Raw genomic sequence first — 21,135 nt, forward strand, 5'->3', positions numbered from 1 at the left:
TATTCATTAAGTGGAAGCAGATTATCATAAAGGTCTTCATCTTTGTTGCCTTTACATTGAGCAGGCTGAGGAGGAGGAAGAGGAGGGGTTCCTCTTGCTGTCTCAGGGGTGGCAGAGGTGGAAGAAGTGGAAGGGGAGGCAAAAGAGGGATGCATGCTCATTGCAACATTAAGGAAACATATTGTAATTTCTGTCTGACTTTGCTCTTTCATTTCTTTAAAAATGTTCCTATGTAGTACCAATCCTTCCCCTGTTTGCTTTGGTTTCAGTGCTGTATCATAGAATGGTCCATGTCATAATAGAAGTTAAAAGTAGTCTTGAACCTTTCTGCCAGATTGTCTAATGTCAGTTTGTTTGCTGGCACTGCTGCTGCTTCTATGTCTTCCTCATTGTCTGGCACTGGTTCGGAAGCATTCATCTCCATCAAGTCGTCTTCTGTTAATTCCCCTGCTGTGGTGTTTGCTGGCTCTTGAATTTCTCCAAGATCCATATCTTGAAATCCTTCACCACTGCCACCATCTCCCCACCTTTATTCTATATCCATAATCTCTTTTATGATTTTCTCAATTGTCTTATAAATCCTGTGAAGTCATGTACATCTGGACACAGCTTTGTCCAGCATCAGTTTATTGTTTTACGCTTGATGGCTTTTGCACTTTTTTTTGTAACTACCGTGGCATCTTCAAGGGAATAATCCTTCCAGACATTCATGATGTTCTCTCTATCAGAATTCTCTTTTGTAGCATTGACAGTCCTTTCCATAAAGTACCCTGTATAATGAGCCTTAAAGGTCCTCATGAACTCCTAATATAGAGGCAAAATTAGAGACGTGTTTAGGGGCAAGTAGACCACTTCAGTGTCTTCGATGTTGAACTCATGGGGTTCTGGGTGGCCAGTGGCACTGTCCAATATGAAAAGAACTTTGGCAAGGTGCTTCCTGATTCCAGGGACAAAGCATTGATGGAACCAGTCCAGAAAAGGGGTTCCCACTGGCCAGCCTTTCTTTTACAACCAGAACACTGACAGCTGGTGTTTCTTCTTTCCCTTCAAGACCAGGGGTTAACTTTATAGACAGGGCAGTGCTGATCATGAACCCGACTACATTTGCACAAAAGAGTAGAGTTAGCTTATCCCTTCCTGCCTTAAATCCTGGTACTCATTTCTCTTCCTTACTAATAAATGTCCTTTGTGGCATTTTTTTTCCAGAAGAGGGCACTTTCATCAGTTATTTGAAACCTTTTCAGGCAGATATCGTTTCTCCTCAATGATTTTCTTAATGGCATCTGGGAACTCATCATCTGATGCCTCTTGGTCAGCAGAAACTGCTGCTTCTGTTATCTTGATATTTTAAAAGCCAAACCTCTTTCTAAAATTATCAAACTATCCTTTGCTGGCATTAAATTTCCCAGATTTAGATCCTCCCTTCCATTTGCTTTAAGTTGTCGTATAATACTTTGTTTTTTCTTGAATCATATAGGTATGCCTTATAGCAATCTTGCACCCACATAAAAACTACATTTTCAATGAGATAAAAAGGTATTTCTCAAAAAGCACAGGGTTTTCACACTTGCTGGCGTAGCTGCAGTGACAGCTTCACAAATTTCTTTTTCTTCTTTCACAATGGCCCTTACTCTGGATTCATTTATCTGGAAATGGCAGGCAACCATAGTTACAGACCTCCATCTGCAGTACATATTCAGCAGTTCACCTTTTGCTTGTAATATCATGACTTTTCTCTGCTTCTCGGGAGTACTTACAGCATCACTAGTGGCACTTTGTATAGGTCCATGATGTTATTCAAGGTTTACAGTATTCCACTAAACACAATGAAAAATACACAAGAACCACAAAGATCACTTTTTACTGTAATATACAATTTTCTGACAAAGCAAATGACTTACTTGGAGATGATTAGTGTCACAATACATTTTTTAAGTGGATTCTCACAACACTTGAGCTCACTGCAGTAGCAACAGGAGGTGGCTACAAAATCATTTTTTTAATAAAGTTATTACCCCAGTATACTGCATTATAGTTCATTGTATTCAGTTGTGATTTAATACTGCTTTTTTTTTTTGAGAAGGAGTTTCGCTGTTGTTGACCAGGCTGGAGTGCAGTGGCGCGATCTCGGCTCACCGCAACCTCTGCCTTCCAGGTTTAAGCGATTCTCCTGCCTCAGCTGGGATTACAGGCATGCGCCACCATACCCGGCTAATTTTTATTTTTTTAGTAGAGACGGGGTTTCACCGTGTTGATCAGGCTGGTCTCGAACTCCCAACCTCAGGTGATCTGCCTACCTCAGCCTCCCAAAGTGCTGGGATTACAGGGATGAGCCACCGCGCCTGGCCTGATTTAATATTGCATTTTTACATTTGTTCACCTTTCTCTAGATGCATATGGCACCAGGTATGCTCCATAAGTGTGTGTGTGTGTGTGTGTGAGTTTTGATAAATTTAACTCTTTATAATAGGTTTGTGTGTATTTTATGATATACTATTTCATGATATAAATAATAAAATAGGCTAGTATCTATAGGTGTCTTATGCATTCATGACATGTCTCTTTCTTAATTTTTTTCATATTTCTAGGCTATGCAGTTTGTGTGCTAGTTTTTTTTCAAATTGTCACAAATCTCCAAAAATTTTCCAATATATTCATTGAAAAAAAATTGCCAATGAGTAGACCTGTGCCATGCAAACCGATGTTGTTCGAGGATCAACTGAACGCTTATTATGGTTAAACACTATTACTACTACTGTACACAGAGCAATCACTACTTTTCTCCACTCACTGTCTTCCCATCCCGAGAGCCTTCTTAACTTCGCTGGCAGTCCCTTGTCCCTAGAATTAATACTCCAAATCTTCTCTTAACTAAATCCTTTATTTTCTTCAGGTTTCTTCTCAATTTACCTCTACAGACCACCCTATCTGTTGTCTTGCCCTACTCCCCTTACTCTATCATAATATCTAAAAATAGGCCGGGTGCTATGGCTCACGCCTGTAATCCCAGCACTTTGGGAGGCCGAGGCAGCCGGATCACTTGAGGTCAGGAGTTTGAGACCAGCCTGGCCAACATGGGGAAACCTCATCTCTACTAAAAATACAAAACCTAGCTGGGCATGGTGGCGGGCGCCTGTAATCCCAGCTACTCAGGAGACTGAGGCAGGAGAATCGCTTGAACTCAGGAGGTGGAGGTTACAGTGAGCCAAGATCGTGCCACTGCTCTCCAGCCTGGGCTACAAGAGCATGACTCCATCTCAAAAAATAAAATAAAATAATTCATTTTAATTGTAGCACTTAACAATGTCTGAAATTAGAATTTTGCATACTGACTACCTCCTTCAATAGGATGTAAGCTCCTTAAGAGTAGAGATTTCAGCCAGGCGCCCTGGCTCACCACCAAGCAACAAGAGCAAAACTCCGTCTTAAAAAAAAAAGAAAGAAAAAGAATAGACCGTTCTTGTTCACCACTATATTTCTCAGACCCTAGAACAGTGCCTAGAATATTTAGGTACAGAGTAAATATTTGTTGCATGAATAAATGAATGTAATCATTAAATGGAATAATAGATCAAAAAATTACTTTATGTGGGCTGGGCATGGTAGATCATGCTTGTAATGCCCACCTTGGGCACTTTGGGAGGGCGAGGTGGGCGGATCACCTAAAGTCAGGAGTTCAAGACCAGCCTAGCCAACATGGCAAAACCCCATCTCTACTAAAAATACAAAAATTAGCCAGACATGGTGATGGGCACCTGTAAGCCCAGCTACTTGGGAGGCTGAGGCAGGAGAGTCATTGAACCCAGGATGTGGAGGTTGCAGTGAGCCAAGATTGCGCCATTTCACTCCAACCTGGGTAACAGAGCAAGACTCTGTCTCTTAAAAAAAAAAAAATATATATATATATATATATATGTGGTCATAAAGAAGAGAAATGGGAATGGCTGCTTTTTTCTGCTTACACTTTAATCATTACATGGTTTTCTTTTCCTTTTTTTTTTTTGAGACAGAGTCTCTGTCACCCAGGCAATGGAGGTGCAGTGGCGCAATCTCAGCTCTGCAACCTCCACCTCCTGGGTTCAAGCAATTCTCCTGCCTCAGCCTCCCGAGTAGCTGGGACTATAGGCATGTGCCATCACACCCGGCTAATTTTTGTATTTTTAGTAGAGATGGGGTTTCACAGTGTTGGCCAGGCTGGTATCGAATTCCTGACTCAGATAATCTGCCTGAGTCAGCCTCCCAAAGTGCTGGGACTACAGGCGTGAGCCACCACACCCAGCCCATTGTGTGGTCGTCTAAAGAGACTTGTGAGCCTTAAAAAATTATTTAAATGCCTTATTTTTACTTGGCAAGTAGTGAGTGTTGGCTAATGCAGTATCACTTCACTGGACTGAATATCTTGTTTCTTTTTTTTTTTTTTTTTGAGACAGTCTTGCTCTGTCGCCCAGGCTGGAGTGCAGTGGCAGGATCTCGACTCACTGCAACCTCTGCCTCCCAGGATGAAGCAATTCTCCTGTCTCAGCCTTCCAAGTAACTGGGACTACAGGTGTGCGCCACCATGTCCCCCAGCTAATTTTTGTAATTTTTTTTTTGTGTGTGTGTGTGACAAAGTCTCGCTGTGGAGTGCAACGGTGCGATCTCGGCTCACTGCCTCTGCCTCCTGGGTTCAAGTGATTCTCCTGCCTCAGCCTTCCGAGTAGCTGGGATTACAGGTGCCCACCACCATGCCTGGCTAATGTTTTTGTTTTTTTAGTAGAGACGGGGTTTCACTATGTTGGCCAAGCTGGTCTGGAACTCCTGACCTCAGATGATCCACCTGCCTTGGCCTCCCAAAGTGCTGGGATTACAGGCGTGAGCCACCGCGCCCAACCTATGTTGTTTCATTCCAAAGGAGAAGACTATTGTTGAAAAAAATCAGCCGGGTGTGGTGGCTCATGCCTGTAATCCCAGCATTTTGGGAGGCCGAGGTGGGCGGATCACCTGAGGTTGGGAGTTCAAGACCAGCCTGACAAACATGGAGAAACCTTATCTCTACTAAAAATACAAAATTAGCCGGGTGTGGTGGTGCATGCCTGTAATCCCAGCTACTCGGGAGGCTGAGGCAGGAGAATTGCTTGAACCCGGAGGTGGAGTTTGCAGTGAGCCAAGATCATGCCATTGCACTCCAGCCTGGGCAATAAGAACGAAACTCTGTCTCAAAAAAAAAAAGAAAAGAAAAAGAAAAAAATCAAGCATAGCAAAAAAATCATAAATGAAGAAGAAATGTTAGAAAAGTACCTAAATTTTATAATCCCAGCTCCTCGGAGGCTGAGGCAGGAGAATTGCTTGAACCCAGGAGGCAGAGGTTGCAGCCAGCCAAAATTGCACCGTTGCACTCCAGCCTGGCAGCCTGGGGGACAAGTCAAAAAAAAAAAAAAAGAAAGAAAGCAAGCAAGGAAGGAAGGAAGGAGGGAGGGAGGGAGGGAGGGAGGGAGGGAGGGAGGGAAGGAAGGAAGGAAGGAAGGAAGGAAGGAAGGAAGGAAGGAAGGAAGGAAGGAAGGAAATTACCTAAATTTAAAGCAGAGTAGATATAGTGACGAGGAAGTCAGTGACATATGTGACATATTTGTGAACATTAAAGATATCCCGGACAGATGAGGCACATAAAAATATAGACAAAATTTTCAATTCACAAATAATAGTGTGTTTTATCATCTTTAATTTTGTGGCTTTTTTTTCTTTGTATTTTTCTTTTTGCTTATCTTCTCTTTTAATAAATAATTTTTTTTTTTTTTTTTTTTTTTGAGACGGAGTCTTGCTCTGTCGCCCAGGCTGGAGTGCAGTGGCCGGATCTCGGCTCACTGCAAGCTCCGCCTTCCGGGTTCGCGCCATTCTCCTGCCTCAGCCTCCCGAGTAGCTGGGACTACAGGCACCCGCCACCTCGCCTGGCTAGTTTTTTGTATTTTTTAGTAGAGACGGGGTTTCACCGTGTTAGCCAGGATGGTCTCGATCTCCCGACCTCATGATCCGCCCGTCTCGGCCTCCCAAAGTGCTGGGATTACAGGCTTGAGCCACCGCGCCCAAATTTTTCTTTTTGAGACAGAGTTTCACTTTGTCTCTCAGGCTAGAGTTCAGTGGCCTGATCACAGGTCACTGCAGCCCCAACTTCCTGGCTTAAGCAATCCTACAATTTCCATCAGCGTCTCCAGTAGCTGGGACCACAGGCATGTGCCACCATGCCCTACTAAATTTTTAATTTTTTGTAGAGACGGTGTCTCCCTATGTTGCCCAGACTGGTCTCAAACTCCTAGGCTCAAGCAGTCTTCCCATTTTAGCCTCTCAAAGTGCTGGGATTACAGGCATGAACCACCACACCTGACCTCAATAAAATTTTGTGGCATTTTAGCAGAGAGGATCATGGGGTATGTAATGGAAAGAACATGGATCTGATGCCAGAAACCCTAGGTTTGTGTCCAAGTTCCATGCCTACTAACTCTGTGACCTGAGTCTGAAGTTACTGACTCACTAGTAGGAGTACTAGTAGCCTTCTTTTTTTTTTTTTTTTTTTAATTGAGACGGAGTCTCACTCTGTGGCCCAGGGTGAAGTACAATGGCACAGTCTCAGCTCACTGCAACCTCCACTTCCTGTGTTCAAGTGATTCTCATGCCTCAGTCTCCCGAGTGGCTGGGATTACAGGCATGTACCACCATACCAGGCTAATTTTTGTATTTTTAGTAGAGATGGGGTTTCACCATGTTGGTCAGGCTAGTCTCGAACTCTTGACCTCAAGTGATCCACCCACCTCAGCCTCTTAAAGTGCTGGGATTACAGGCCTGAGCCACCATGCCTGGCCACTAATAACCTTCTCAGTGGATGACTATGAGGATTAAATGAGATAATATACGTGAGCATTCTTTGTTACTATGAAGTTTTTTTTTTAAATGCTGTAAGATCTCTTTCAGCCTTCATCAGAGTTCCAGTTTTGTGATAATTCAGATTCCTCATTTATTTAGTGGGAAGGATAACTATGACTGAATAATAGGTTATGAGTTCTCTGCTGACAGATGCTTGTTTTATATCCCATTGCACTTCACATGGAGCTGACGTAGGTACCCAATAAATATTTGTGGGAATAAAGGAGAGGCTGGTGAAAACAGTACCATTTTTCTCCCTGAATAAAGCACAAAAGAAGGTGACTATTGTTGAGTGAGTGACTGCTCTTCACACAGAAATATACTATAATCAGTTTTCATGCTTATTTTCTTTAATGTAAAATTTAAAAGCCCATAAACTGTTAATATGATAGGGTTAGTTAATGGGCTGTCTCTAAAATATATCTGAATTTAGATTACCAGATTGGCCAGCCAGTTATAGTTTCCTTTTCTCATTTCCAGTAAAATGTTTATGGATTTTATTTATTAATAGAGAGAATAGTCTTCCTGTCTTAGAAGGTTAGGAGAATACCTCTTCCTATAGAAATTTAGGCCGGGCGTGGTGGCTCACGCCTGTAATCCCAGCACTTTGGGAGGCCAAGGTGGGCGGATCACAAGGTCAGGAGATCGAGACCATGGTGAAACCCCGTCTCTACTAAAAAAAAAATAGAAAAAATTAGCCGGGCGCAGGGGCGGGCGCCTGTAGTCCCAGCTACTCGGGAGGCTGAGGCAGGAGAAAGGCGTGAACCCGGGAGGCGGAGCTTGCAGTGAGCCGAGATTGCGGCACTGCACTCCAGCCTGGGCGACAGAGCGAGACTCCGTCTCAAAAAAAAAAAAAAAAAAAAAGAAATTTAATGTCAAGGCCAGGTGCAGTGGTGCATGCCTGTAGTCCCAACTACTCGGAAGGCTAAAGCAGAAAGATTGCTTGGGCTCAAGAGTTCAAGACCAGCCTGGGCAGTACAGTGAGACCTCGTCTCTAAAAAAATAAAAAAAGAAATAGAAAGTAGCCAGTGGGGCCAAGTGCGGTGGCTCACGCCTGTAATTCCAGCACTGTGGGAGGCCAAGGCAGGCAGATCATGAGGTCAGGAGTTCGAGACCAGCCTGACCAACATGGTGAAACCCGTCTCTACTAAATATACAAAAATTAGCCGGGTGTGGGGCGCGCGCCTGTAATCCCAGCTACTCAGGAGGCTGAGGCAGAAGAACCGCTTGAACCCAGGAGGCGGAGGTTGCAGTGAGCCAAGATCACATCATTGCACTTCAGCCTAGGCAACAGAGCAAGACGCTGTCTCAAAAACAAACAAAAAAAATAACCAGTGTACTGAAAAAGTGTATTTAAAGAGCTTAGCTAGGCCAGGCACAGTGGCTCATGCCTATAAACCCAGCATTTTAGGAGGCTGAGGTATGTGGATCACTTGAGTCCAGGAGGTTGAGACCAGACTGGGTAACATGGCGAAACCCTGTCTCTATTAAAAACATAAAAAATTGATGGCGTATACCTGTAGTCCCAACTACACGGGAGGCTAAGGTAGGAAAATCACCTGAGCCTGGGGAGGTTGAGGCTGCAGTGAGCCGTGATCATGCAACTGCACTTCAGCCTGGGTGACAGAGCAAGGCCTTGTCTCAAAAACTAAAAATTAAAATAAAAAAAAGAGCTTAGCTAATAATTCTTGGCATTATACTGATAGACATTATACTTTTCCACACCTCAGTTTTTCTGGTTATAGAAGGATAAATCTCCATTTTGTCCTTATTAAGTCAGAGAATATATAAAACATGTAATTTTTTATTTCTTTAAATCCTCTGGGACTTTACAAAGAAAATAAAAATGATAGTGAAAATTTCTTTTTTCTTTTTGAAAAGGGTCTCGCTCTGTCACCCAGGCTAGAGTGCAGTGGCGCAATCTTGGCTTACTGCAACCTCCGCCTCCCTGGCTCAAGCGACCCTCCTACCTCAGCCTGCCGAATAGCTGAGACCACAGGCGAAATTCTCAGATTATTGCATATTTTGGTTAAAAACAGCTTTATAATCTATATTAGTGTTTCATTTACTTCATTTATCATATCGATTGTTTTTTAAAAAAAAATTTCATTGTTTCTTTTCTGTGCCTATGCTTACCCACATATTGATTCTTTTTATATACCCAGGTGCTATACTTGTATTTTTACCAGGACTAGCAGAAATCAAAATGCTTTATGAACAGCTACAGTGTAATTCTCTTTTCAACAACAGACGTAGTAATCGGTAAGCTAATAGCTTTCTATATTCTTAATCATCCATTGCAGTTACCTGTAAAGATATCACCCTCTTTGGACCCTGGAAGAGTACGACTCTTCGAGCATACATTTGTTTATGCCAGCTGGAAATGAACAAACCTATTTGCTGCAGGAAATCAGTTATTCCCCTTTTATTAAAGAAAAATATTCACCAGGTGTGGTGGCTCATGCCTGTAATCCCAGCACTTTGGGAGGCCGAGGCGGGCGGATCACCTGAGTTCAGGAGTTCGAGACCAGCTTAACCAATGCAGAAAAACTCCATCTCTATTAAAAATGCAAAATTAGCCAGGTGTGGTGGCGGGCGCCTGTAAACCCAGCTACTCGAGAGGCTGAGGCAGGAGAACAGCTTGAACCTGGGAGGCGGAGGTTCCAGTGAGCCGACATCACACCATTGCACTCCAGCCTGGGCAACAAGAGTGAAACTCCGTTTCAAAAAAAAATTCTCTTCACATAGCATAGTGACTCAGCAAATTTGCATGTAATTTTAGATGTCAGAGCCCCAGAGAGTGGGGGAGGGTGGGGGAAAGGCAGCGTTAGTAACAACAAAGAAGTCCTACCATTATGAGAGAAAATCATCTTCAATAGTTCTGATTCCAGGTGCAAGACACACTAGGTGTGTTTTCATATTTAAGAAGAGAACTATTTGACAAATGAACACTCCCTAAAAATGTAAGAATGAAGTTTCTGAGGTTACATCATTGTTATCGCCTCTCTTCTCTCTCTCTCTCTCTCTCTCTCTCTCTCTGTGTTTTTTTTTTTGGTTTTTTTTTTTGAGACGGAGTCTCGCTGTGTCACCCAGGCTGGAGTGCAGTGGCATGATCTCGGCTCACTGCAACCTCCGCCTCCCAGATTCAAGTGATTCTCCTGCCTCAGCCTCCCAAGTAGCTGGGATTACAGGCTCTTCTCTGTATTTAAAGGAAGAATGATTCTTTGCTGGTTAGTTTGCACTAGGCTTGTTGCTTGTAGAATATCAATTATTTATTCCTCCTCATTATTTATTACTGAATTACACTCCAGCATTTTTCCCAAGTTGGTATGAGGTTTTTGGTTCCTAGAACTAAGTAAATTTTTTGTCAAAATCAGAAAGGACTTTACCATTTATATATTTATATTTATTTTATTTTTTGAGACAGAGTCTCACTATTGTAACCCAGGCTAGAGTACAATGGTGGGATCTCAGCTCACTGCAACCTCTGCCTACTGGGCTCAAGTGATTCACCTGCCTCAGCCTCCCAAGTAGCTGGGATTACAGGTGCCCACCAACACACTTGGCTAATTTTTGCATTTTTAGTACAGACGAGGTTTCACCATGTTGGCTAGGCTGGTCTCGAACTCCTGACATCAGGTGATCTGCCCGCCTCAGCCTTCTAAAGTGCTGGGATTACAGGTGTGAGCCACTGCGCCTGGCCAAGACTTTACTATGTAGAAAAGCTGGGCTCTGAGTACAGATTGTGGAGAAGTTGCTAATACCTGAAGTCATAGTAGAAATTCATCCACTGAAATCCAGTTTCAGTGCTATGTGCTAGAATACTTCATGTGCTTTTATTTCCTTCCAGATGTGTTATTCACCCACTTCATTCATCTTTATCCAGTGAAGAGCAGCAGGCTGTGTTTGTAAAACCTCCTGTAGGAGTAACTAAGATTATAATTTCCACCAACATTGCTGAGACATCCATAACCATCGATGATGTTGTCTATGTCATCGATTCTGGGAAAATGAAAGAAAAGAGGTATTCCATCTTGTGGTGATCTAAGAGAGGGGCTAAAAATGCTTCATTTAGGGAGACACAGTTGTTAATGGCTAATGCTATTAAGCTATATGGGTTACTGTATGAAAAAATACTTTATGAAAACTGCACGTGGATGCGTGAGTGATTCTGTAGCCAAAAGCATGGAGCTTAACATCAAACGGGGATGAAAAGTAATGAATTGCTTTTTCTCTCTTTTTGTCATGTGATTTTATATGTGCTTGTATGAAAAAGGGTTGAATAAAGAAACTGTGTAGTTTGGGAAACTCTGCACTTGATGCCACTTAAATCAGCACTAGCTGCTCCTACCAGGGACTCAACTATCCCAGAATATACAGGGCACTGTGTCCTTCTACAGGAGGAAGCTGGTTCATCTATTCTGCCCATGCCAAGCAGTCTTGGCCACATTTTTATAAAATGACTCAATTTTGTATTTTCTTTTTCTTTATAGATATGATGCCAGCAAAGGGATGGAAAGTCTAGAGGACACTTTTGTGTCTCAAGCCAATGCTCTACAAAGGAAAGGCCGAGCAGGCCGTGTTGCATCTGGGGTCTGCTTCCATTTATTCACTAGCCATCACTACAATCACCAGCTTTTAAAGCAACAGCTACCAGAAATACAAAGAGTGCCACTGGAACAGCTGTGTCTAAGGTGACATCTGGTTTTTTGTGTTTTGCTTCCAAAAGGTCTAAATGTTTCTCACTCTATTAAGTTCCATGTTTTCCTTTTATTTCTAGAAGATATTTGGCTAAGAATGACCGCCAATAATCTCATTTATTTGCAAAGAAAAAGATCCTTAGTGTTACCTTTACCATTCCTTTTAAATTTCTGCACATAAAGATCTCTTACATTGCAGAGCATGGCCCTAAAATAGAGCTTAAGAATATATATGTAGGGCTGCGCATGGAGGCTCACGCTTATAATCCCAACACTTTGGGAGGCTGAGGAGGGTGGATCACCTGAGGGCAGGAGTTGGAGACCAGCCTGGCCAACATGGTGAATGAAACTCCATCTCTACTAAAAATACAAAAATTAGCTGGGTGTGGTAGCGCACGCCTGTAGTCCCAACTACTTGGGAGGCCGAGGAAGGAGAATCTCTTGAACCCGGGAGGCAGAGATTGCAGTGAGCCGAGATCGTGCCACTGCACTCCAGCCTGGGCAACAGAGCGAGAATCGTCTCTAAATAAAATAATAAATAAATAAAATAAAAATGAAATTTAAGTAAGTGAATTACTGTCAATTCATGTCTTAAAGTGAACTACATTAAGTGAGAAAAGGCAAGGTACCAAAAATATACATGTTAATAAAAATGTGAAATTGTATGTTTATAAGTTGGCAACTTAAAAAGGAGCTGTATGTGAAGTAAATAAAATTTTATGTATGTTACACTTTTCTTTAAGTTGCTGATACTCATAATTTGTTTTTTTAAAATGAGAACTCTTTTTCTGGATGAAGTTCATAATTTAAAACACTAGTTTTTGAAGAGCTATCACAAGGCAGGACACAATGCAGATTAATTTTATAAACAATGACTGCAACTTTGGGCCAGGCGTGGTGCCTGATGCCTGTAATCCCAGCACTTTGGGAGGCTGGGGCAGGCAGGTCACCAGAGGTCAAGAGTTCGAGACCAGCCTGGCCAACATGGTGAAACCCCATCTCTACTAAAAAAATACAAAATTAGCCAGGTGTAGCAGCACAGATCTGTAATCCCAGCTTCTCAAGAGGCTGAAGAAAGAGAATCACTTGAACTTGGGAGGTAGAGTTTGCGGTGAGCCAAGATCATACCATTGCACTCCAGCCTGGGCAGTAAGAGTGAAACTCCATCCCCCAAAAATAAATAAATAAATAAATAAACAATGACTGCACCTTCAGATGTGCGAAGGAATAAGTGGATCATTTAAAATTTTTTAATAAATGCCTTTAATTGTATAGCAGTCAGAACTATCTAAGCTATTCATGTCCAGTTTTTTATTATGGTAAGAATACTTAATATGAGATCTACCCTCTTAACAAATGTTTAATTTTACAACACAGTACTGTTAACTATAGGCATAATGTCATACAGCAGAGCTCTCAAACTTACTCATTTTGCGAAACTGAAACTTTATACCTATTGGACAGCAACTCTCCGTTTTCCCCTCATGTCCAGCCCCTGGCAACCATTCTACTCTCTGCTTCTGTGAGTTTGACTATTTTAGATACCTCATACAAGTAGAACCATCCAGCATTTGTCTTTTTGTGACTGACTTATTTCACTTAACATAATGTCCTCAAGGTTTCATCCATGCTGTTGCATATTGCAGAATTTCTTTCTTTTTTAAGCCTGAATAGTATTCCACTGTATGTATATATACTGCACTTTCTTTATCCACTCATCTGTCAGTGGACATTTAGGTTGTTTCCATATCCTGGGTATTGTGAATAATATTACAGTGAACACAGGAGTGGCAAGTATCTCTGCTCTGCAAGATTCTTTTTTTTTTTTTTTTTTTTTTTGAAACAGAGTCTTGCTCGGTCGCCCAGGCTAGGGTACAGTGGCGTGATCTTGGCTCACTGCAACCTCCACCTCTGGGTTCAAGTGATTCTCTGCCTCAGCCCCCCGTGTAGCTAGGATTTCATGTGTGCATCACCAGCCTGGCTAATTTTTGTATTTTTAGTAGAGACTGGGTTTCACCACGTTGGCCAGGCTGGGCTCGAACCCCTGACCTCCACCTACCTCAGCCTCCCAAAGTGCTGGGATTACAGACGTGAGCCACTGTGCCTGGCCCTTCTGCAAGATTCTGACTTCAGTTCTTCTGGGTGTATACTTAGAAGTGGGGTTGCTGGATCATATGGTAGTTCTATTTTTAATTTTTTGAGGAATCTCTATCCTGTTTTTCATAGTGGCTGCATCATTTTACATTCCCACCAACAATGTGCAGGGTTCCAAGTTTTCCACATCCTTGCCAGCACTTATTATCTTTTGTCATGAACTCTGTTTCATAATTCGATCCCACCATTAAGGAAAGAAGCATTTTGAAAGTTTATAGAGAGAATTTTATTCTGAATATGAGTAAGTTTCAGCATCTGAAAGTGCTTCTGTGGTTTATTGGTAGAAGTAGAAAACACGAGATTTTAAAAATTTGTATTTAAACTTGTCAATTATTCTCACTCACAAGAAATTATTCCTCTGTGTCATCCCACCAGAAATAAAATTGACAAATTGTTATTTTGTTTCCTTTTCAGAATTAAAATTTTAGAGATGTTTAGTGCTCATAATCTCCAGTCTGTGTTCTCTCGGCTTATTGAACCTCCACACGCCGATTCTCTTCGTGCCTCAAAAATACGATTACGAGACTTAGGAGCATTAACTCCAGATGAAAAATTGACCCCTCTTGGGTATCACTTGGCCTCTCTGCCTGTGGATGTGAGAATTGGCAAACTAATGTTGTTTGGGTCCATCTTCCGCTGTTTGGATCCTGCTCTCACCATTGCTGCCAGTTTGGCTTTTAAGTCTCCATTTGTAAGTAAACAACATTCATCTAAACTGGAGTCTCTAAGAGGACGACCATAGGTCTCTAAGGGGACCATGGGGGAATCAAGGGCATGTGAACCCCCTAAAAATTTGCTTGTATGTTAGATGTGAATTTTTTAGGGCACATCTGCATGGGGAGAAGGTCAAAAATAAATTTCTGAAAAGACAAAAACAAATAAAACAAACAAAAAGATTTTTTAGGGAACAATGTCATCCAATTTGTTCTTTATTTCATTACTGTCTGCTCTTTATTCTTTCCTTCTTTCTGTTTAGTTTGCTCTTCTTTTTCTAGTGTCTTAAAGTAGAAGGTTAGGTTATTGTTCTGAGATCTTTCTTTTTTATGTAAGCATGTACAGCTCTCAGTTTTTCTCTAAGGACTATTTTAGCTGTGTCCCATATGTTTTGGTTTTCCTTTTCATTCATCTCAAAGTATTTTCTGATTTTCCTTTTTATTCTCCTGTGACCCTTTATTATTTAGGCATGAGTTGTTTAATTTCTATATATTTGTGAGTTCGCAAGATTTTTTTCATTATTGATTTCTAATTTCAGTCTATTGTGGACAGAGAACATATTTGTACTATTTCAATCCTCTTTAAAATGTATTGAGCTTTGTTTTATGGTCAAGCATATGGTCTATCCTGAAGGGTGTTCCACGTATACTTGAGAAGAAAGGATTTTCTGCTGTTAGGTGGAGTGTCAGTCTGCCTTTTTTTTTTTTTTTCTTCATTTAAAAAAAATCTTTTTTACCGGTCCTTTCATGATAAGCAATCTGCCTTTATTTTTATCGTGGCTTATTTTATCTAGTTAGGGGAATCAATGGATGTATTCATTTTCTTCAGTTTTAATGTTATATGTCATCGAATTATAAACTCACAGATCTGCAAAAAGATCTTAGTCCAGCTCCCTGACTTAACAACAAATTATAAACCAGCTGGTCCAGTGGTAGTGAGTTATCTCAATTGATTGTTGAGACTTGACTAGTCTTTAAAAAAAGAAAGAAATGATAAAACCAAGAACCCGAAGAGGTGACATAACTTGCTGGGGGTACACAGTATCAACCTTGTGAACAAGACTTCCATTGCCTTTTCCCAAATAATCTAAACCAACCTCTCACTGACCATTTTCTTTTATTGGAATCAAGAAAGACTCATGGCCAGGCGCAGTGGCTCAAGCCTGTAATCCCAGCACTTTGGGAGGCCGAGACGGGTGGATCACGAGGTCAGGAGTTCGAGACCATCCTGGCTAACACGGTGAAACCCCGTCTCTACTAAAAATACAAAAAACTAGCCGGGCGAGGTGGCGGGCGCCTGTAGTCCCGGCTACTCGGGAGGCTGAGGCAGGAGAATGGCGTGAAAACCCGGGAGGCAGAGCTTGCAGTGAGCTGAGATCCGGCCACTGCACTCCAGCCTGGGCGACACAGCGAGACTCCATCTCAAAAAAAAAAAAAAAAAAAGAAAGACTCATTAGAAATGTTGATGTCTGGTGTGAGGTTCCGTGGTATAATGGTGAGCATTCTGGACTCTGAATCCAGAAATGTTGATGTCTCCCTTCGTTTAGTGATCTGAAGAAAAAACACAAAAAAAGAGAGAGAGAGAAGAAATGTTGATGTCATCCTTAGCCAAAACTGAGCACCTGTCCTTTGCTGGACTCTGTAAACATAATATTCATCTCCCACGTGCAATCCTTTTCCCACTGGCCTGTCTAAAAAGGAAGGAATTTTACTTTCAAGTAGAAACTAAAATTTTACTGCTGTTATATTAGTTATAAGATATTTAAATATACAAAAATTAGAAGCACTATGGTTGGTTTAGAATGATTTTCAGTGGTGTTACAGCTAGGGCATTGGTTTAGATTGCCATGAGAAACTACTGAAGCTCATGCTGGTATCTTTAGAGCCTGAGAAGGCAGAGAAATATCATTGGATTAATGAATTAGTATGTGTAAAGCGGTGAAAATTTACTTCCCTGCTGATTTTACACATTTGTAGGGAAAAGGAAGACCTGTAAACATTTGTAATAAAATAAGAGGATTCTTCCCAGTGTAGATTTTTAAGTAAAACAATAAATAAGAGTAAAACACTAGTGTGGGTATAGTAGCAAGGGAGATTCAAACGTAGAAGATGAATAAGAATCTGTAAAATAAAGAACACAGATAACAGAATGTTAGGTTTTAAATGTAGCTTTAGAATGAGTGGCTCTTTGATGACTCTTGCCACTTGGAACTAAAAGACCCAGAAGAGCTTCTTTTGGGTGGGCAGGCAGACTCACAGAGCAAAGACTGTGAGCTTGCCATTTACCATCATAACTGCCTTTCATTAGCTGACCCACTGATTACACTTTTCCATGCAAAATCCTTTCCCAAGGCATCTGGCTTTAGCAATAGGAAAATGCCATTTGAAACCTCAGATTAAAAGTGTCCTGTAGGACCTGGGGTGTGGTGGCTCATGCCTATAATGCCAGCACTTTGGTAGGCCGAGGTGGGCCAATTGCCTGAGCCCAGGAGTTCAAGACCAGCCTGCACAACATGAGACTCCATCTCTACCGAAAATTTTTAAAAATTCGCTGGCATGATGGGGCACACCTGTAGTCCCAGCTACCAGGGAGGCTGAGGCAGGAGGATTGCTTAAGCCTGGGAGATCAAGGTTGCAGTGAGCTATGATCGCACCACTGCACTCCAGCCTGGGCAACAGAACAAGACCCTGTCTTTAAAAAAAAAAAGTGTTCTTTAAATCTGATTTTCCTCCGTCCTTTAGGTATCTCCCTGGGATAAAAAAGAAGAAGCTAACCAGAAAAAGCTGGAATTTGCATTCGCAAACAGTGATTATCTGGCCCTTCTACAAGCGTATAAGGTAAGCATATGACCTAATAGCTTCGTTTTATTCCATGTTGGCGCTAAAGACTGAGTAAGTTCAGTTTGATTTTCTCCAAAATTTAGGGATGGCAGCTAAGTACAAGAGAAGGTGTGCGTGCAGGTTATAATTACTGCAGACAAAACTTCTTGTCCGGAAGAGTTCTGCAGGTGAGTTGTGTCTGTGGCTTTTTCTTCATTTTGTATTAGAGTAGCTCACCAGAGGGTGCTGCGACTTTATCTTATGTGTCCTGTCTTAACATTGCAAATGTTATTTCTGGAGTATATTTGGCTTTACCAGCCGGGTAAAATGGACTCCTGCACTGTGATATCAGGCTTTCTGTGCTGGACCTTTCCACTGACCTCCTTTTCCTCTTTGTGGTGAATTTTTGTTTACTTATGTGGAGGATAGGGTAGAACATAGGCACTCCGAAGATTGCTGCTTACTGGAAGTCAGTTTTTTCAGTAATTACACCAGGGATGCTTTTTCATTTGTTTGTTTGTTTGAGGCAGAGTCTCCTTCTGTCACCCAGGCTGGAGTGCAGTGGCGTGATCTCGGCTCACTGCAACCTCCACCTCCCAGGGTCAAGCGATTCTCCTGCCTCAGGCACCTGAATAGCTGGGATTACAGGTGCATACCCCCATGCCCAGCTAATTTTTTTGTGTTTTTAGTAGAGATAGGGTTTCACCATGCTGGCCAGGCTGATCTTGAACTCCTGACCTCATGATCCACCCACCTTGGCCACCCAAAGTGCTGGGATTACAGGCGTGAGCCACCACGCCAGGCTACACCAGGCATTCTTAACCGGAATCTCTGAGCCCCTGAAATTGTATACAAAATTGTATGCTTATGCATGTGTGCGTTATTCTGGAGAGATGGACCATAGCTTTCATCAGCTTTTCAGAGGGGTCCATGGCCATCTCTAATCCCCTTACCCTCTCCCCAAAACCAAAGAACTAATACTGAACCAGATTTTGTTATTTTTCTTACATCTATCAGAACCTACTAAGTATACAAGAAAATGTTTAGCCGGGCTTGGTGGCTCATACCTATAATCCCAGCACTTTGGGAGCCTGAGGATTGCTTGAGCCAAGAGTTTGAGACCATCCTGGGAAACATGGCAAAACCCCATCTCTATAAAAAATACAAAAATCAGCCAGACCTAGTGATTTGGGCCTATAATCCCATCTACTCCAGAGGCTGAGGTGGGAGGATCACTTGAGCCTGGGAGGTCAAGACTGCAGTGAGCCATGAACGCCCTACTGTACTCCAGCCTAGGCCAACAGAGGGAGATCCTGTCTCAAAAAAATAAAAATTAAAAATGTCGTATCTTCTGTATAATGTAGAGACAGGGCTTCTGTCCCCTGTTGCAACAGTGTTTTAGGTCCCCTTCCAAAGTGGGATGAGGCCAGGGACTATGGCTCACGCCTATAATCCCAGCACTTTGGGAGACCGAGGCAGGCAGATCACTTGAGGCCTGGAGTTCAAGACCAGCCTGGCCAACATAGCAAAACCCCATCTCTACTGAAAATACAAAAAATTAGCTGGGCGTGGTGGCTCATACCTGCAATCTCAGCTACTCAGGAGGCTGAGGCATGACAATCACTTGAAACCAGGAGATGAAGGTTTCAGTGAGTTGAGATTGTGCCATTGCACTCCAGCCTGGGCAACAGAGGGAGACTTTGTCTCAAAAAATAAATAAATAAATAAATTCCAGAGTGGTATGAGAAGTCAAAATAATGATGGCACACATCTTTGCAAAGCATATTTTACTCAAAGATTTTGGGTCCCTGCACAGTGGCTCATGCTTATAATCCCAGCACTTTGGAAAGCCAAGGCAGGCAGAACCTTTGAGCCCAGGAGTTCAAGACTAGCCTGGGCAGCATGGCGAAACCCCGTCTCTACAAAAAATATAAAAATTAGCCACACGTGATGGTGTATGCCTGTGGTCCCAGCTACTTGGAGGCTGAGAATCAATAATCAAAGGGGGGGTATTTATATGTACAGGGTAGTAAGAAATATTTTCTCAAGTCATTAAGATGCTTAAATATAAGATGAGGATATTTCTTTTAAATTATATTTCCTACTAAATTTATTTATTTATTTTTTGTTAGGCTATGTATAGATTTTGCTGTGACTTATGAGGTCCATCAAACAAGAGTTGCGTCTTTTCACTAAACTCCAGCTTAGATTGTAGGATTTTTTTTTTAAGATTTCAATTAAAACCTTGTCATGAAATAGAAACTGTGGTATATTTAACTCCTAGTTATATTATAGCTATCCATGTACACTTGAGACATTCCAAGAAAATACTTAAACCATCATTGAGAGACAGGGTAGTGTCGCTTAGCTTTCAGTTCCTTAAATGATTATTATCTCCTTCTCTTTGTCTGATATGCAGCCCATGTGAGAACAGTAGCCACAAAAGAAAGAAGTTTATACTTTCTTTCTCACATTTGTGCTCAACCACTAAAAGGAGTATCTGAATCTTAAACCACAGCCAGGCGTGGTGGCCCACGCCTGTAATCCCACCACTTTGGGAGGCCAAGGTGGGTGGATCACCTGAGATCAGGAGTTCGAGAGCAGCCCGGCCAACATGGTGAAACCCCCATCTCTATTAAAAATACAAAAATTAGCTGGGCATGGTGGCACGTGCCTGTAGTCCTAGCTACTCAGGAGGTTAAGGCAGGAGAATCGCTTGAACCCACGAGGCAGAGATCGCAGTGAGCCGAGATCGTGCCACTGCACTCCAGCCTGGGCGACAGAGCAAGACTGTCTCAAAAAAAAAAAAAAAATCTTAAACCACTTAATGATGTCCCTATTCCTAGGAAAAGATATGAGCCAGCAAGACCATAAGGAAAGAGAAAGAGGAAACATTCTGCTGAGTTCCACCGAGAGCACGAACCACTCTAGGCCTGAGTAAGGAACTGAGAGGACAGGAGCAGCAATGCAAGTAGGAAAAGCTAGACAGTAGACAGTGCCGCAGCACTTGGAGTTGGAATTCCAGTCAAAACCAGCCGCATGTTTTGCTGTCCTAAGAATTTCGTGGAAAATCAGGCCTACCCAAAATCCAATGAAAGTGTTTAAAATTGTAATCTAGAGTGAAATAAATGATCCTTGGATTTACTGAATTTTTGCATTTCTGCATAACTGTTTCACTCTGCCTGCCAGTTTGTGTAAGTGAAAGCTGCTTCTTGGAAATGACCAGACAAGATCCTCTTCCTCTCTGAGTGATGAATCCGCTTGAGCCTCATTGCTATCCCCTGAAATAATGCATTTTCGTAGTCACTCATTTTTGTAAGACTTAACACTGTTATGCTGATGCCCTTGCTTAAAGGTTTTTCCACTTCTTTTAGGAAATGGCCAGCCTCAAACGACAATTCACGGAGCTGTTATCGGATATAGGGTTTGCACGGGAAGGGCTCAGAGCAAGGGAAATTGAGAAAAGGGCCCAAGGAGGAGATGGTGTCTTAGATGCCACAGGAGAAGAGGTAAAGAATGTGGAGTTGGTTCTTGTTTCTCTTTGATTAGCACCTAAATACGATCTTAACCTGAGAACACTTGTAGACATTCTTCCCTTAAGCCTTATGAGCAGTGGGTTAATGGCATTCTTGATTTTCTACTTTGCGCAAATAAATATCAGCTGACCTGGCACAGTGGCTCATGCCTATAATCCCAACACTTTGGGAGGCTGAGGCAGGTGGATTGCTTGAGCTCAGGAGTTCGAGACCAGCCAGAGCAACATGGTGAAACCCCACCCCCACCCCCATCTCTGCAAAAAAATTAACCAGGCATGGTGGTGTACCACCTGTCATCCCAGCTACATGGGAGGGTGA

The 21,135-nt window shown here is 42.2% G+C and overlaps 1 protein-coding gene across 2 annotated transcripts in view; it reads left to right on the top strand.

Annotated features, from left to right (window-relative positions):
- The window catches only part of DHX57 (DExH-box helicase 57), a 76,882-nt gene that overhangs the window by 38,770 nt on the left and 16,977 nt on the right, over positions 1-21,135 (top strand). For both annotated transcript variants that reach the window (XM_015112156.3, XM_015112155.3), the window contains exons 14-20: positions 9,060-9,156; positions 10,745-10,918; positions 11,388-11,588; positions 14,163-14,439; positions 17,204-17,299; positions 17,386-17,469; positions 20,656-20,790. In XM_015112156.3, the coding sequence (XP_014967642.1) occupies positions 9,060-9,156; positions 10,745-10,918; positions 11,388-11,588; positions 14,163-14,439; positions 17,204-17,299; positions 17,386-17,469; positions 20,656-20,790 (1,064 nt within the window). The remainder of the gene's footprint in view (positions 1-9,059; positions 9,157-10,744; positions 10,919-11,387; positions 11,589-14,162; positions 14,440-17,203; positions 17,300-17,385; positions 17,470-20,655; positions 20,791-21,135) is intronic.

The sequence above is a fragment of the Macaca mulatta genome, chromosome 13 (assembly GCF_049350105.2).
Source record: "Macaca mulatta isolate MMU2019108-1 chromosome 13, T2T-MMU8v2.0, whole genome shotgun sequence".
Taxonomy (NCBI): Eukaryota; Metazoa; Chordata; class Mammalia; order Primates; family Cercopithecidae; genus Macaca; species Macaca mulatta.